Source organism: Raphanus sativus, chromosome 5 (assembly GCF_000801105.2).
Source record: "Raphanus sativus cultivar WK10039 chromosome 5, ASM80110v3, whole genome shotgun sequence".
Lineage (NCBI taxonomy): Eukaryota > Viridiplantae > Streptophyta > Magnoliopsida > Brassicales > Brassicaceae > Raphanus > Raphanus sativus.
In genome coordinates, this window is record NC_079515.1 from 25,398,272 (window position 1) to 25,414,951 (window position 16,680).

Consider the following 16,680-nt stretch of genomic DNA (forward strand, 5'->3'; position numbering starts at 1 on the left):
TTATGCAAATCCATGATAATTAATAAAATCTGTTGAAATCAATACAAAGTATTTGATAGAAATTTGTTAACTCTACTTAACTTCTAAAAATCTGTCAACTTTTAAAATCACTAAACTCCTTCCAAATTCTGATTCTAATAACCCCCCTAAGGTTTTAAGACTTCTACACCTAGGAACCCCAGACTATGCAATTTCTTTGCAGGAAATCCAGGTTTCAAGTTCCGGAGTCCCGGAGAGAACGATTTATTAATGGAAGACTATAAAAGAAAGGCGTACAAGAGATCTTCAACATGGTGCAAGTAAATCAGATCAGGAAATCTTCATAGGACGGTTCAGATAATGCAGTTAGACATAGATCCTCATAAGGCATATAGTATTGTCGATTGTCGAATCGTCTTCGTAAACTTTCTCATAATTGTAATATCATAATAAATCAGCGTTATAAATAAAGAAATTCAAATTCAGCTACATATTCACCAATCAGGTAAAATAAAGTTTTTCATCTTTTCAACTTCTTACTGTACATAAAGAAAAAAATACTCTCTAACTTTTACTCTACATTTACTAGAGAAACATATTTACTCAAGTTCCTTTATTCTCTTTCTTCGTACCATCCCATGTTCAAGAATTTGCTAGGCGCTAGTCGGACGGTTAGCCAATGCCTAGCGACTAATCCATAAATCGGAAATTGAACGGAAATCAATTGGCATCTAGTTTTTATACTTTTATTATAGATATATGTGTATATATATATCAATATATGTGAAATAAGTTTGTAAAAGCATCTTAGTCCAGCGGTTAGTGTATCATATGTTGCTGCGAGGGGTTCTGTGTTCGATTCGATCCTTAGGTGACGCATCTTCCTATTTTTATTTAATCCATGTGATTTTGGATTAAATATTTTTTTTAAATGTCACTTATATTTGTCTCACATCGATAATGTTCAGGCATTAGAAGTCTTCAAATCACCTATATATAGATGACAAGGTCTCAACTCTTCTATAACGAATGAGTTTGTTTTTATGCCCATATTTTAGCTAATAAAGTATAATTTATGAGTTAAGCTGGTATTAGTCGAAATTTTAACGATTACTTGGTTTTATGACCGATTATACGTTTGATTCGGCTGAAATCGCGACAGTATACTACCGTCAAATGCCTAGTCGTACGATTAATTGGCTAGGCACCCACATTTTTGAATACGGATACCATCTGTTTTATTTTCCATTCATTTCCACTTAATCATTTACTCTACTTTCCATTTATTTTTACCAATCACAACCAAAGAAGAATTAGAAGATAGATAGTTCCCAGGCCTCCAAAATATAAAACGACACGTCTCAGTGATTGGATGATAGACAACGCAGAGTCGCCTTTTGATTGGACATTACTGATAGGCTTAATCATGCCTTCACTAGCCTTGTGATATCGACTTATAACTTATGTGGCTACTTGCTTTATTGGTGGCATTCTACAAAATAAACATCCATATAGTTTTCCAAAAAAATATATCATCACTAGTTGTAAATTTTAGAGTTTTCTTTTTGGTTTTGAAGATCTGGTTTATTGTCTATTCAAGATTTTTAATGGTTTTCCTCAACATTCGAAAACTTGTGTTTGTGTATTTTTTCACCAATTAGGGCTGGATATATAAATTAAGTCTGAAAATCCAAACCGAATCTGAACCGATAAAATGAATCTGAACCGATTGAAAACCCAATATAAATACCGAATGAATCTATTTTTAAGGTATTTCGGGTTATGGAGTTTATCTGAACCGAGCTCAAACTAAATGAATATCCGAGAAATGCAAAAAACAATAAAAAGGAGAAATTATACTAAACTTAATCTTATTCTTTAGTATGTATCTAAAATACACTAAAATATTATTAAGTACCTAAAATAATTATTTATTACATAAATAATCAACTCAAATACTTAGTTTAATATATATTTTGGTATTTAGTCAATATTGATGTTATGTTTTGACAATTTCATTTGAAGTTCAATTATGGATAAGTTTTCTTCTGAAGTTTAAACAATGTTGTACTTTTAAAGTTTAAATATTGTTTCTTAGTTTTATAAAATTGTTAGTTGTTAATTTTAATTTAGTTATGTTTTATGTATAGTTTTTGTTCGTAGAAGGATTTGGTTTGTTATGAATTTAAGTTATATTTGATATTATAACGTATAGTTCAAGGAAAAATGTTGTATTGCTGATCAAAGAGTCTTCCAAATTTATTTTAAATACAACAATATGATTTAAGAAAGCCAAATACACAAATTATTTAAAAAATTGGAAATATATTGAGTTTAATAAAGTACGATTCAATATTTTTAGAACCGATAACCCAATAAATATCCAGAATAAAAACTAATTTCAAATCTTGAACATGTAACTAAATCCGAATCGAGCCCCACTAAACATATATATGTTGGTCTTTGTACATTGCTCCAAAGTAGCAGTTCTTTGGGTACATTGGGCTAGAGTAGTGATTTAAAACTAGTTTCCATTTTCAAGTTAGGCCTAGCTTAGAGAATATGGTTTGCATACTTCTTTGCAATAGTTTGTATACGATAACACTAAGCCCACGTATCAGTGTTAAGTCAGAGTTCGGTAGGTTAAGTCTACGGAGCGATAACAAATACTATATCATAACAAAACAAAACAAAACTCATAGGTAAGACAACCTTTTTTATTCTTTTAGGTCACGCAAATTGGTTAGTAGGTTACCACAATACTAATAATTTTTGGTACAACTCGTCCAAATCTTAACTTAACATTTATCATTCTCGACGAAAACTTGCATAGTAATTGCATAGCAAGTTTACAATTTACATTAGTTTTGAAGTAATGAGGTTCATTCAGTCCGGTGTGCTAGATTGTTAGTCCAATATATAGTTCTCCGGTAAGCTCAAGATCGGCCAAAATTTCAGTTTTTTTTTAGAAAGAATTGATCTTTTTTTTTTCTTTTTACTCCCAATCTTCGATACCATTTCTGAAAAGTGGGTTTGAAATGTTTTTACAACCTCTGAAATAAGCATTGAACTATAAGATTAAGAAACATATGAGAAGCAAGACGAAAGATGTTGATATCCTTAGATTTCTATTCTTTCAAACCAAGTGGAGAGGTAGGTTGATTGCTGCTGCCGGTTCTGTGAAGCCAGGATTTGCTGTGGAGTTTTGGGCTCTCTGTCGAGTGAAAAAGCTTTGTTCTGAGCTGAAGGGTGATGTCTCTACTGATCAGGACCGGAGGCCGGGAGACAGCCGAATGAAGCCTCGTATTTCTCTCTTTCCATAGATGATAAACCACTCCTTGAAAAATAAGATGCATTATGGTCTTCAGCTTCCCACGAACTGCGGTGAGGATAGCCAAGGAACCACGTCTTGAAGCTGGGTCGGGGGGTGAATCATAGATCTCGACAATAAGCTTCTCCAAACTTCCAGCGAGTAGGTACACTTGAAGATCTTAACCTCCTCGCATACATTTAATGGATAGGTAAGCGAGAAAGAATTGATCTTAACCTCCTCGCATACATTTAATGGATAGTTACAACCAAAAACCATCTACTAATCCGATCATTTTTATATATTAGTAGGGACCTTTGCAATAGCCCAAGTGTGATGTGACAACCTAAAACTGTTTTTCGTTAGTGGGGAATATACGAACTATTGCGAGGTCCAACAAAAGTGGCCTTTGTGATCGATGGTCACATAATAAAATATATTCCCTACTCCATAGTTACTATTTAATTAAGCACACTTACTTCCCCATAACCCATTTTCATAAGAGTTTCAAGACATATAGACGAGTATTATAACAATGGATTCAAATGACATCTTCATTTTAAAAGAAAAAAGACATCTTCGTCTAGGCCAATTCAAATGACACCTCCTCCGTCGTAATACTTGTAATATATTCTTTTTGAGGATTAAAATACTTGTAATATTTTCATAGTCCAAAATCTGACCTAATCGAAAATGTTGTGGAAAGTATTTGTGATGCGAAACGCCAATAATTGGACGACGACGCTATAAAATACTATATGTAATAATGATTCTGACCATGAGAATGCATGCAGTCTCTATTTTTCTTTTTCAAGTTATGACTCTTCAACCCATCTCTATTTTTCTCTTTCAAGCTATGACTCTTCAACCCACTTGTACATATGATAAAGATAATATGCTCCCAAGTTGCCGAAATCCATATAAATAACTCCCACCAAGTCATGATTGTTATAGCAAATAAAAACAATGATAAAAACAATCATGTTTTGTGTGATCTTACTATCGTATAAATTATAAAGAAGACAAAAAGATTTGGGAAGAATTAATACGGTAGTGGGCAAATAAAGTATTGAGAGTGAAGAAGACAATTGTGTCGCCCACACAAAGGGAACGAAGATTAGAAGAACGCGTGCTTGACTTTCTTTCCTTTCTCTCTTCGTCATTGCGCTCTTCGGACGCGTATGTATCAATGTATCATCGCACGCTTAATTGTATTTTTTTGGTTAAGATTCTGTATTCATTATTTGCATCTTGTTTTCTTCCTAAAATTAATGTGTTATATGATTGTTTATGTTTTCCGTGATCTTTCTAAATGTCTATTGATAAATAGTGATTGTTTTATTTACTAGTGGGAATTTCAGAAATTAGATGCAAGGAACAAAAAGGCATGTCTGGTCACTGGAATGTTCCTAATAAAAGTAAATACATTTTTCACAAAAAAGTAAATACATGTCAATAACAAAATTTATACAGTTACAAATCGAGTACAGTTTGATTTGAGAGTTCATATAAACAAAATAAAACTCAAGATAAATAATATAACTTTTAACTCAAAACTACTGTATTTTTTTGTCGATCACCCATATTCTTAAACCAGGTCAAAACTACGGTATTTTGAAATAATGGAAAGTCAGTCGAAGATAACATTAGTATATTTTGAGTTGTGCTTTATAACGAAATCAAATGATATCATACGATAAAATTCGATTGAACTACAATTAATGAAAAGGCCGAACATAATCTCTCAGTTTCCACTCGTTTGGATTTGGCACTGATTTTGATGGAAATTAGACAGCACAGCTCAACTCAAAAGCAAGTAGTAGTAAGAGTTTGACTGGCAAGAGTCTCTCTCACGTGTTCTTCAAAGCGCGTGTTTCCTGTCTGTGGTGGACTCGCACACGCGTGTTGAACGGCTACCGGGTTAGTCGGTCAGATTTCTTAGTGGTGGGCCCTGCTTTATCACTCCCCAGTCCCCAACTCCAAACTTACCATAAAAATATAATTAAATGATTAGTTGATCTCCTTGTCAAAAAATTATAACTAAAACTATTAACCATTTCCACTCAGAACTAAAATTACAAAAAAATAAGTAGATGATTAGTTGATTTCCTTGTCAAAAGTTATAACTAAAACTATCAACCATCTCCACCCAGAAATATAATTAAAACTATAAACTTACAAAGAAAAACAAGTAGATGATTAGTTGATTTACATGTCAAAAAATTATAACTAAAACTAGTAACCATTTCCACCCAGAAATATAATTAGAACTACTGTATAAACTTATTATTAAAAAACAAGTAGATAATGAGTTGATTTCCGTGTCAATTTTCACGAAAAATACAAATGAATTTAAGTAGAAAAGTCAGCAGAAGAGCGACATCCTCACCTTTGAAAGTTTGGTTTCAACTTTTTAGACTTTTTGACCTAATAAACTTATATATGACCAGGAATTGACACAATAAAATATTTATTAAGTATAAAAATAAATAAAGAAAGTAAAGAAGAAGAGGAAAGAAAGAAGGCAGCTTCCTCTCTCCTTCATCGCAACGAAGCAACTTTAAGGAAAAGTCATTTTGTCTCTCTCAACCTCCATTCTTCTTATAAACCCCCCATCTCTCTACTTGTTTCATTCATTCATTCATCCATCCATTACCCAACTCTCTCCAACTTTCTTCTACTGTCTTCTCTCCCACTTTTCAATCCCAAGGTTTGTGCCTCTAATCTTCAATCTCGTTTGTGGCTTTGATTTTTCTAGAACTTCGCTGGATTTTAGTTTCTTCAAACTTTTACCTTTGACCCCTTTTTTGCTTTTAGAAGTTTTCAACGAAGAAGAAAGAGTAGTAGTAGAAACCGGTCGTTGGCTTGTCTTAGTAGTACACAAAAGTACTTTAATTATAAAAAGAATCTTAGGAAACGGATAAAGTTACTAGAAAAACAGAGCATTTTTAATAACAGATTTCTCATATGTTATCTGCAGAATTATAAAGAAACAGAGCATCCTCTGTTTTACTACAATGGGTCTCCTCGAATACGCCGCCTGTGATGATCTTTCATCGTTCCGGAGAGAGGTCGAAGAGAAAGGTCTCGACTTGGACGAGCCAGGGCTCTGGTACTGCAAAAAGCTCGGGTCTAACAAGATGGGTCTCGAACAGAGGACGCCGCTCATGGTTGCCGCCATGTACGGAAGCAAAAAGGTTCTGACTTTCATCGTTTCCACCGGAAAATCCGACGTGAACAGAGCTTGCGGCGAGGAGAGAGTCACCGCGCTGCACTGTGCTGTCGCTGGATGCTCTGTGGGTGTGGTCGAAGTCATCAACGCTCTGCTCGATGCTTCTGCTTTGGCTAATGCCGTTGATGCTAATGGGAACAGCCCTCTGGATCTGTTCGCTAGGGTTTCGAGGTTTGTGGCCTCTCCGAGGAGGAAAGCTGTTGAGTTGTTGCTGAGAGGAGGAGGAAGCGAGGGAATGATGATCAGTGAGGCGGTTGAAGAAGAGGAGGTGAAGATAGTGTCTAAGTATCCAGCTGATGCGTCATTACCGGACATAAACGAAGGTGTCTACGGAAGCGATGAGTTTAGGATGTATAGCTTCAAGGTGAAGCCTTGCTCGAGAGCTTACTCTCATGATTGGACAGAGTGTGCTTTCGTTCATCCTGGTGAGAACGCGAGGAGGAGAGATCCGAGGAAGTATCCTTACACCTGTGTCCCCTGTCCTGAGTTCCGTAAAGGTTCCTGTCCGAAAGGAGATTCTTGCGAGTACGCTCACGGTGTTTTCGAGTCGTGGCTTCACCCTGCGCAGTACAAGACGCGGCTCTGTAAAGATGAGACGGGTTGTGCGAGGAAAGTCTGTTTCTTTGCGCATAGACGTGAGGAGATGAGACCGGTTAATGCTTCCACTGGCTCAGCTGTGTCTCAATCTCCGTTGGAGATGATGAATGGTTTGTCTCCGCTTGCCTACTCTTCAGGTGTTTCGACACGTCCCGTCTCTCCGATGGGTAATAATAGTGTTGCTTCCTCTCCAAGAAACGGGTCATGGCAGAACAGAGTTAATTCTCTGTCTCCACCTACTCTTCAGCTCAACGGTGGAAGTAGGTTGAAGTCTACACTGAGTGCTAGAGATCTTGATATCGATATGGAGATGGAGCTGAGACTTAGAGGTTTCAACAATGTGGAAGAGAGTTTTGGGTCTTATGTCTCCTCCCCAAGTAGGAACTCTCAGATGGGTCAGAACATGAACCAGCATTACCCTTCTTCCCCGGTAAGGCAACAACCTCCTTCGCACCACTTTGACTCTTCAGCGGCTGTGGCAGCTGCAGTGATGAACGCAAGATCATCTGCGTTTGCTAAACGCAGCTTGAGTTTCAAACCTCAAGTAGCATCATCACCATCGAATCTTTCCGATTGGGGATCACCTAGTGGGAAGCTGGACTGGGGAGTGCAAGGAGATGAGCTGAGTAAGATGAGAAGAAGTGTTTCATTTGGAATCCGTGGAGACAACAACAGTAACAATGCAGGGAGAGATTATAGGAACGAGCCAGATGTTTCGTGGGTTAACTCTTTGGTTAAAGACAGTGTTGTGTCTGAGAGAGGCTTTGGGATGAATGAGAGGGTGAGGATAATGTCTTGGGCTGAGCAGATGTACAGAGAGAAGGAGCAGACTGTTGTGTAAACACACACACACACGCAGAAACTTGTTTATTCTTTAATCTTTTGTTACTTTTTTTTAAATTGTTTCTGTTAGTATATGATTTGTAGTCACTATGAGAAAGATAACTGGACTAATAGCTTATTAGTCTCTATATTGGTCATTTTCTTCTTGTTATTCCAAACTATGAAATGGTCTTAGCAATAATAATAGACATTACTTCCTTTAATCTCTTCCTGTTACTTGTACAAATGAGTTTTCACTTCATACTATAGTATGTGTATGCTTTTTCTATTTTTGGGCCTTGATAAGATGTGGCCCATTATTGATTCATGTGTGCGAGAGTTGTTTACTGTAATGATCTTAATATCGATTTGGGGCTTTTACGAGTCAATTTATTGATGATGGAAGTAGCTCCCCTTTAAAACCACTTCAGCGGTGCAGGTTCTAAAAATAGCATGCTAAATACCCACCACATGGATTCTCATGCAGCTAGTTCGAAAGATTGTCGTTACTGTGGAAAGTGGATTGGATTACATATAATGGATGGACTTCAAAAAAGACCTTATGTTTTCCACTACAAAAATAATCCTTTAAACATTAAAAGGAGTTCTCCACCCTTCATCACACTACTTGCATTGAGATTATGCTGTCCTTTTGTGTGTCATAATGTTATATTTTTGGAAAAACTATTAGGATTTCGAGGAATACAAGTTAATACATAGATCGTTCTTTATTCACTTTCATTATTCAAACATGTGTTTTAGATCGATAAACCACATACCGCTAGATCTGCTATATTCATTCTTGTTTTGTTTGATCCGCTTGATTTACTAGATCCACAGCGTTTTGTTTTTTTTTCTATTCAGAACCTAAAATAAAATTTCTTCGATGATACCACACGGTACACAAGCCATCAGAAGCTTTGCTGCATGAACGAAAAAACAATTTTCATTACTTTTGATGTGACAAGTGTGTAAAGTAAAAGTACATTCAATTGTTAGTATTTTGCCTGACTCCACCATATATTATGTATTGGTTTATCATTCAGATTCTTATTAGTCACCTTCTTTTTCACATTATTCAAGTTGACATATTATAAAGAGTGCAACTGGTTAGTCACTCATCCGAATAAAACAAGCTATTAAAGCAAATGGTGTGAGTGTGTCGGTTGCCGATGAAATAAACAAAACAGAACACTAAAGTGAAGAGTTCGAACCGAGCATATATTTACTAGGTGGTGGGGCCAACAACACTAAAAATGATTCAAGAATAGGTCTTTTCAATGATATAAAGAATTCAGCCACAAATAAAAGCATCATAAGATTACAAATTATGAAACTATTACAATTTAAATCCAATTAGATTACATATCGGTCATCCATCAGTTCAATCGGTTAGTCTCAGGTTTTAATATGAATATTTTAGAAACCTAAATTGAATTATCAGATCTCCGGATTAACCGGTATAATAACAATCAGGTTGAATTTAAAAACACTGATTTAAATGCAAAAATATTTTAAATACACACTCTTTAAAAATTACCAAAATATTTGTTAATTTATTAGTGAAATTTTTCATCGTAAAATATTCTGCGCTTCCAAAGCGCGGGTCAAAGTCTAGTTAGTATGTACAAGATGATGATGTATATAAAATGGATTGGTAATGGTTGGTCTGTATCTATAAATCTATAATGTATGTGTGTTCCGAGGAGATTCCTTAGCCTTTACTTTTCTCTCAAATAGAAAGCTTCGTATATCATTCATTTACAATATCTTACTTATCCTTTTTATTTTCCTTTTACTTTTACTTTTTCAAGGGGAAAATATAATTTTATTTTCCTCTTAACGACCACGGATGCTTCACCCTCAACATGAGATGGACGAATGATTGTTACAGAAAACGAAAGAGTAGGCATTTTTTCGAAAACTAAATATTAGACGCAAGATACCGATTGCTTTATTGATTCCATCTACCAATTATGTTCATATGCATATTTTGATACGAAAAATAGAAAATAAAAACAGACCGCTATTAAAAAAAACAAACAAAACATTGCTTGCAAGCCCTTTTTCAATAAATGATTTGTATCTTCAACAGTGATATCATGCACATACATCAATCTATAATCGAATTTACGTCAATCTACTTAAAAAAAAAACTAATTTGCATACGTGAATCGGTGAATGATGCTGAAACATCAAACATGGTTAACCTGGCACATGAGACACAAAAATCACGTTTGGTCCTAATTTTGAATAGAAAGCTATGTTTTGGTAACAAACAAATTCTTAAAGAAAAATATTGTAATCCATGATCCGAATGAATAGAACATAAACTCAGGTTGTAGAGAAGTGGGGAATAAAGTGGATAGTGAAAATGAAGTATGCTTCTAAAAGTGTTGAAGTATAAATGTAATCAATAAGATGTTGCTTCTACAAATCGTTGTTTCTATAGTCCTTTTCTTTAGGTGAGGATTAAGACAATCTTTAGAATCTTTGAAACCACTCTTCTCTCCAAACTCTACTTTGCTCTAACAACAACTTCAAAAAAATTAGTTAAGCGAATTAGATTACATTTTAATGTCAATGAACAACTTGTTTTTTTTTTCAAAACCTTTGAAAACCAGTGCAAGATAAATCCACCTCACCAAACTATTATAATTACAAAACTAATTAACGTTAACAATAACATTTTTAGAAAAAAATATTATTACCTAACCCTTTGTTAGTTGCTCATATATTTCCTTCTATCTTTCTCCCTCTCTCACAAACATACTGACATTTTAGAGAGCCTCCGAAGATTTTTTTTTTTATATATAATTCATCTTTATTTTTTGTTTTTATACTTTTTCGTTTAAATCAGATGCAACCCTGGAGAAGGAAGTTTCCATTATTCGAAACAGGAGTTACAATGAAACAGAGGAAGAACAGTAACCTCTCTATCTTCGCCGTCGTCTTCTCTGTCTTCCTCTTCGGAATCTTCTTGTACAACGAAGACGTCAAGTCCATCGCTGAGTTCCCTTTCTCCAGCTCAAAACCTAGCGACGTCCAAGAGAGCCTAGAGGAGGCTAAACCAACCACAGCGGCTACGTCACTACCAATTCAAGAGCCGATCAAGCACTCAGACCCAGTTGAGGAACCGGTCAAAAAGCCAGACCCGGATCAAGATTCAGAGCCAGTTCAAGAAGAGGTATTGAAAACAGAGGAAGGGAAGAAGATTGAGCTGTTTGCTGTAACCGAGGAAGAAGACGACGGAGGTGACGTGGAGCTGCCGCCTGAGGAGTGTGATTTGTTCACCGGAGAATGGGTGTTCGATAACGAGACGCATCCATTGTATAGAGAGGATCAGTGTGAGTTCTTGACGGCTCAAGTGACTTGCATGAGAAATGGAAGAAGAGATTCTCTGTATCAGAACTGGAGATGGCAACCAAGAGATTGTTCTTTACCAAAGTAAACCAAAAAGCTCTGTTTTTACACATCGGTTATTGGAATTGATTTAGTCTAAATGTGTATGTGTTTTGTTTTATTTGGTGAAGGTTCAAAGCGAAATTGCTACTGGAGAAGCTAAGAAACAAGAGAATGATGTTCGTTGGGGACTCACTTAACCGGAATCAATGGGAATCGATGGTTTGCTTGGTTCAATCAGTGGTTCCTCCCGGTCGAAAGAGCTTGAACAAAACCGGTTCTCTGTCCGTCTTCCGAGTTGAGGTAATTAACAACCCTTGACAAATTGATTTGTTATATAAGATAATGTATTTGGTGGAATTGCTGATTATGAGAGTGGTTATGTTTGTATTTTTTTCTCGTAACTAATATATTTATTTATTTTGTAAAAAGGATTATAATGCAACGGTGGAATTTTATTGGGCGCCATTTTTGGTGGAATCGAATTCAGATGATCCAAACATGCATAGTATACTTAACCGTATAATAATGCCTGAGTCCATAGAAAAGCATGGAGTCAACTGGAAAGGCGTTGACTTTCTTGTATTCAACACTTACATTTGGTGGATGAACACATTCCACATGAAAGTCTTGTAAGTGTCGCTGCTACATTAATCTTGCCTATATATGTATGCATACATACATACAAGCTATGAATTGAGATTGTGAAATTGATGAACATAGACGGGGATCGTTCGATAAAGGGGATACTGAGTACGAAGAGATCCAACGGCCAGTAGCTTACCAGAGAGTGTTAAGGACTTGGGGAGAATGGGTGGAAAAGAATATTGATCCTCTACATACCACTGTTTTCTTCGCCAGCATGTCTCCTCTCCATATCAAGTAACTAATCCCTTAACTCCCATTCAAATACATTAAGATATTTGTGTCATGCTTAGTTGCTTAATCAACTGATATGAACTAAGGGATGCTTTGCTTGCAATATGAAATGACTCACAACTTGAGAGGTCACACTCTCTAGACTCTAGAAATGAATGTATTTTTGTGTGTGTGTTGACTGTTGAGTGCCATATATGATGTTTGTTTCTTAGAACTTAGCGAGTCCATTTATTCACCTTGCCTGCTAAACAAGTACATAAACCAGAGTTAGTAATAAAATCTATTGACTTGTTTTGTCTCTTAGTATTTTTAATACATTTCTTGCGTACCAGTTTTCTTTGTATTGTGTAATCAATAGATTGACAGTTACAACTTACAATGGCACTTAGCTTCTTCGTTTATTTATTCATTGTTTGCCTCCCAAAGTACATAACAACCACATGTACAATTATTTATAAGGACCACATGCAGATGTAACGTAACTTGAAAACCAAGCAACCACCAGAAAAGGAGAACAAGTCATTGTCCTTTTAAACCCCCCAAACCCCATTCCCCCCCCCCCCCCCCCCCCCCCCACAAAATAACATAAACCATAAATTCTCTATAATATATAGTTGGTGTAACCACCACATATAATACGTTACGAATAGAACTTTCCCTAATCTATTTACCGGTTGTTTATATGTTAGGAGCTTGGACTGGGAGAATCCAGATGGGATAAAGTGTGCTTTAGAGACGACACCGATCCTTAACATGTCAATGCCCTTCAGCGTAGGAACAGACTACAGACTGTTCTCAGTAGCGGAAAACGTCACGCGTTCTCTTAAGGTTCCGGTTTACTTCCTCAACATTACGAGACTCTCCGAGTACCGGAAAGATGCTCACACTTCGGTTCACACAATCCGACAAGGCAAAATGCTGACGCCGGAGCAACAAGCTGATCCCAACACTTATGCTGATTGCATCCACTGGTGTCTTCCCGGTTTGCCTGACACGTGGAACGAGTTTCTTTACACACGTATTATTTCACGTTCCTGACCAAATAGACAAATAATAAGTTTGGAATATTTCGAAATTGTATTATTTTGATATCATAATGTTCATATTTTTTTGAATTAATTGTGAATTTTTTTTGTTACTTACTGTTACTAGTGTGTCTGCTAGGTTGAAACTGAAAAGGCTTTTAACTGTTTTTGTATTCCTGAACTTTGGAGTGAGGTGGTAAGCAAAGGATGCCAAATGTTTTTGTTTTTGTCAATTGATTGGGTAAAACTTGCCCACATCGACCGTATCTTTAAGTGGTCGATATCATACATTATGTTCAAAATGTTTTAAGACTGAAGTTGATAACCAGCTTAAGCCAAAAAGATAAGTTTTGTCAGTTCGGATTTGATATAACCAGGTGAAACATTAACATTGAATCTTCAAAATTTAGAAGCCAATATATAAATATAAGCTTCCAAATTATTTAAAAAATTTGAACTAATTTTTTTATTTATTAAATTGTTTTATGGCTCCCAAAATTTTGATGTTATAGATTCAGTATTTTAGATTAAACCATTGATTGAGGGTCTTGTCCCGATAAGAAAGTTTGTGTGAGAGAAATGAAAGTAGTATTGTTGGGATGTAATGCTCGTGTATAGATTCAGGTTTGATTGTCTATGATACATCAGTTTTGGCTAAGCATGTACCAAATTTCTTGATCAATCAAAATATTATTCAGTGAAACAAAAGGTAAGAGGGCTCAGTGGTCATATTTTGATAAATTGTTAGATCATTATTTATGAGACAAAGAATCTTGCAATAAAACTGTGTAATCTGATGACAAAACCACATCTTTAAACCTCTATACAATCGACCCTTTTGACAGAATGAATGTGTAGTAGAAGAAGACAAAGAAGTTAAAACGTGTCAGCGATGATCAACTTGGAACCGACATACCAATATAGCCAACTCCAACAATAAAGAAAGCAGTAGACTGCAAGAAAAGGTATACATAAAGGTATGTCTTCCCGAACACAAAGTCATAGTATCCACATATGAATAGATACATCCCAACCATTATCTCTCGCCATCTGAGTCTGCAAAAACATACAACCACGTCAAAATCACATCATTGTTCCAAAAACTTGTCATGCAAGAAAATAATCAAACCTTTCGGGGAAGCTGTAGTGAGAAATTAGGTTTTCTCTGAGAGTGTTGTACTCTCCTAGCTTCTGCGTCACAACCCATTCTTTAACTCTACTAGTCTCTAGCAATCCAATGAGGGTTCCTTTACTCCTATGCATAGCCATAACGTTCTCAAACAAGATCCAATACAATATGAGGTAGAATGATTTTGGTGTTGCGATGGCGTTGAGGATAGTGATGGTAGCTGGAATGTAGATAGTTGTCCACTTAGGGACTTCTATTTCAGGAAATATAACGGTAGCAGGCAAGATCAGACAGTAGAAGACGAATGTGAAGATGTGTACAACAATCTTCCTCACAAAGAAGAAGTTGTATACCAAATAAGCCTTCTTCCATAAAGTCACATTCTGTATCAAACAATATAAGGTCATTGAACTTTGCTTGTGTCCCAAGAAACACATTTTTTAGGGTTTATGTGATGTACTAACCTCCTTATGGATGATCTCCATTGCCATTTTCTTGAAGAGGTTCGCTGGACCACAAGACCAACGATGTTGTTGGTACCTATATGCTCTAAATGAGCTTGGCAGCTCGTTGCTCACCTGAAACTCCAAAATTTTTAGGTCATTTAACAGTACAAGTTAAGTCACTGGTCTTACTACAAGTGGAGAGTTTATTGATTTTAGACCTTAATGTTGTCGACAAACACAAATTTCCAGCCGTTTAAGTGAGCCCTAACTGCTAAGTCCATGTCCTCAACGATCGTCCGGTCTTGCCATCCACCAGCCTCATTCAAAGCTGAGATTCTCCACACACCAGCAGTACCTAAAGTCAACGGTGTCTCTTTAGCAATAACTCAAATAATGATCACGTAATACAAAAAACACAAGGAGCTTTGGTATTAATGTTCCACCGTTGAATCCAAAGAACCCATGTATGGAGGATCCAGACTTCTGCTCCACAGCAAAATGGTAGTTAAGAGACATCTCTTGTATTCTTGTCATACAACATTCATCTGCATTCACTGTCAAATCACAAACAATCAAAATCAGTTTAACAAATCGACTAGAAACCGGTCTTTAGGTAACTTCAAAGCGAAGAAGAAGAAAGATCTTACCGTATTTCCAGCCAGCTTGTACAAGAGCTATCTCAGAGTTATGTGCAAGAAAAGGAACAGTACGTTCAAGAAAATCAGGTTCAGGCTGAAAATCTGCATCGAATATAACAACAAACTCGCATCCTTCCACATAACTATGCTTCATTCCTGCAGTGAGAGCTCCTGCTTTGTACCCATTTCGACTGTCTCTAACCTCTGACTTTATGTTAATGCCTTCGCTCGCCCATTTTTTACACTCTAACCTAACAAGTTCCTATTTTATTTTCCAATAAAAACCCTTTGTCACATTGTAATAACCGAGGCTGGACACAAAGATCAATGGAGATTCAAATGGGTTTAACGAAAGGACCTTACTGTGTGGATCAGTTGAGTCATCAAGCACTTGAACAATCATCCTATCCAATGGCCACGATAGCTTGCAAACCGCTCCTATCGAAAGTTGGCATACCTGTAGATAAAGTATCAGTAGTGAAACAGAGTGCTCTGTTTTTTTTTCTGTTTGAAACTAAGTCAAACCTCTTTTTCGTTGTAGATTGGGATTTGGATGAGAACCATTGGATGATTACTGGAAGGAGCTAGCTCGACGTCATCGGTCTTAAAAGATTCCCATCTGAGAACTTTCTCAGGTGTTCGTCCACGTAATTTGACAATGGCTACAACTATAGCCATGTAAGATGCATCTATAAACAACAACAAAGAGATGACCTGACATAGATTCACCAGAACATTCAGAATCGGTACGAGGAAGATGAATCTTGTTTGCTCTAATACATATCCAATCACTCCCAAGAAGTTCATGTCTTCGAATAAACCATCGGAAGATGTCGCCATCGCGGAACACTTGAGACTTCACAACACAAACAACAGAAGAGACAAGATCAAGAGAAAGCTTTAAAATCTATTCCTCCTGAAAGAGAAATGAGCTTCAGGAAGATCAGGAGACATTCTTTTTGGCTTTATTACCATGTTCCATGTCCTTTTGATTTAGTAAAAGTCTTTGTCTATTTCATTAAAATAATAAAGTAGACATGTATAGACGTGATCATAAAAGTTAAATTAAATGTGTTTTAGTTGAGCTGGAATTGGTTGTTTCCACATTTCACCATGTCTTAGTTACTATGTTGAGATTTGTATATTTTATGAGATAATCAGAATCTCTGATTTTTGTCAAGATTTAAATGTCTGATTAGATTATTAATCGCTGCATAGTTG

The 16,680-nt window shown here is 36.1% G+C and overlaps 3 protein-coding genes across 4 annotated transcripts; 2 read left to right on the plus strand and 1 right to left on the minus strand.

Annotated features, from left to right (window-relative positions):
* Nucleotides 1-5,838: 5,838 nt before the first annotated feature.
* On the plus strand, nt 5,839-8,164 carry LOC108862531 (zinc finger CCCH domain-containing protein 47). Its single transcript, XM_018636689.2, has 2 exons — nt 5,839-5,999; nt 6,270-8,164. Exon 2 carries the CDS (start codon nt 6,307-6,309, stop codon nt 7,957-7,959), a length of 1,653 nt encoding a protein of 550 aa, XP_018492191.1. The 5' UTR covers nt 5,839-5,999; nt 6,270-6,306; the 3' UTR covers nt 7,960-8,164.
* Nucleotides 8,165-10,696: 2,532 nt separating this feature from the next.
* On the plus strand, nt 10,697-13,359 carry LOC108857561 (xylan O-acetyltransferase 1). The gene is made up of 5 exons (XM_018631550.2): nt 10,697-11,387; nt 11,474-11,645; nt 11,775-11,974; nt 12,066-12,224; nt 12,911-13,359. Exons 1-5 carry the CDS (start codon nt 10,801-10,803, stop codon nt 13,257-13,259), a joined length of 1,467 nt encoding a protein of 488 aa, XP_018487052.2. The 5' UTR covers nt 10,697-10,800; the 3' UTR covers nt 13,260-13,359.
* A 618-nt stretch (nt 13,360-13,977) lies between these two features.
* On the minus strand, nt 13,978-16,459 carry LOC108857632 (probable glucomannan 4-beta-mannosyltransferase 14). Of its 2 annotated transcripts, none has more exons than XM_018631636.2 (8): nt 15,985-16,459; nt 15,818-15,916; nt 15,469-15,721; nt 15,265-15,375; nt 15,040-15,176; nt 14,840-14,953; nt 14,376-14,758; nt 13,978-14,302 (listed from the first exon to the last, which is right to left on the minus strand). In XM_018631636.2, exons 1-8 carry the CDS (start codon nt 16,297-16,299, stop codon nt 14,143-14,145), a joined length of 1,572 nt encoding a protein of 523 aa, XP_018487138.2. In that variant the 5' UTR covers nt 16,300-16,459; the 3' UTR covers nt 13,978-14,142. The 2 variants fall into 2 exon arrangements, with proteins under 2 accessions (XP_018487138.2, XP_056866799.1); XM_057010819.1 differs by having other exon boundaries at nt 15,823-15,916; nt 15,985-16,124.
* Nucleotides 16,460-16,680: the final 221 nt, after the last annotated feature.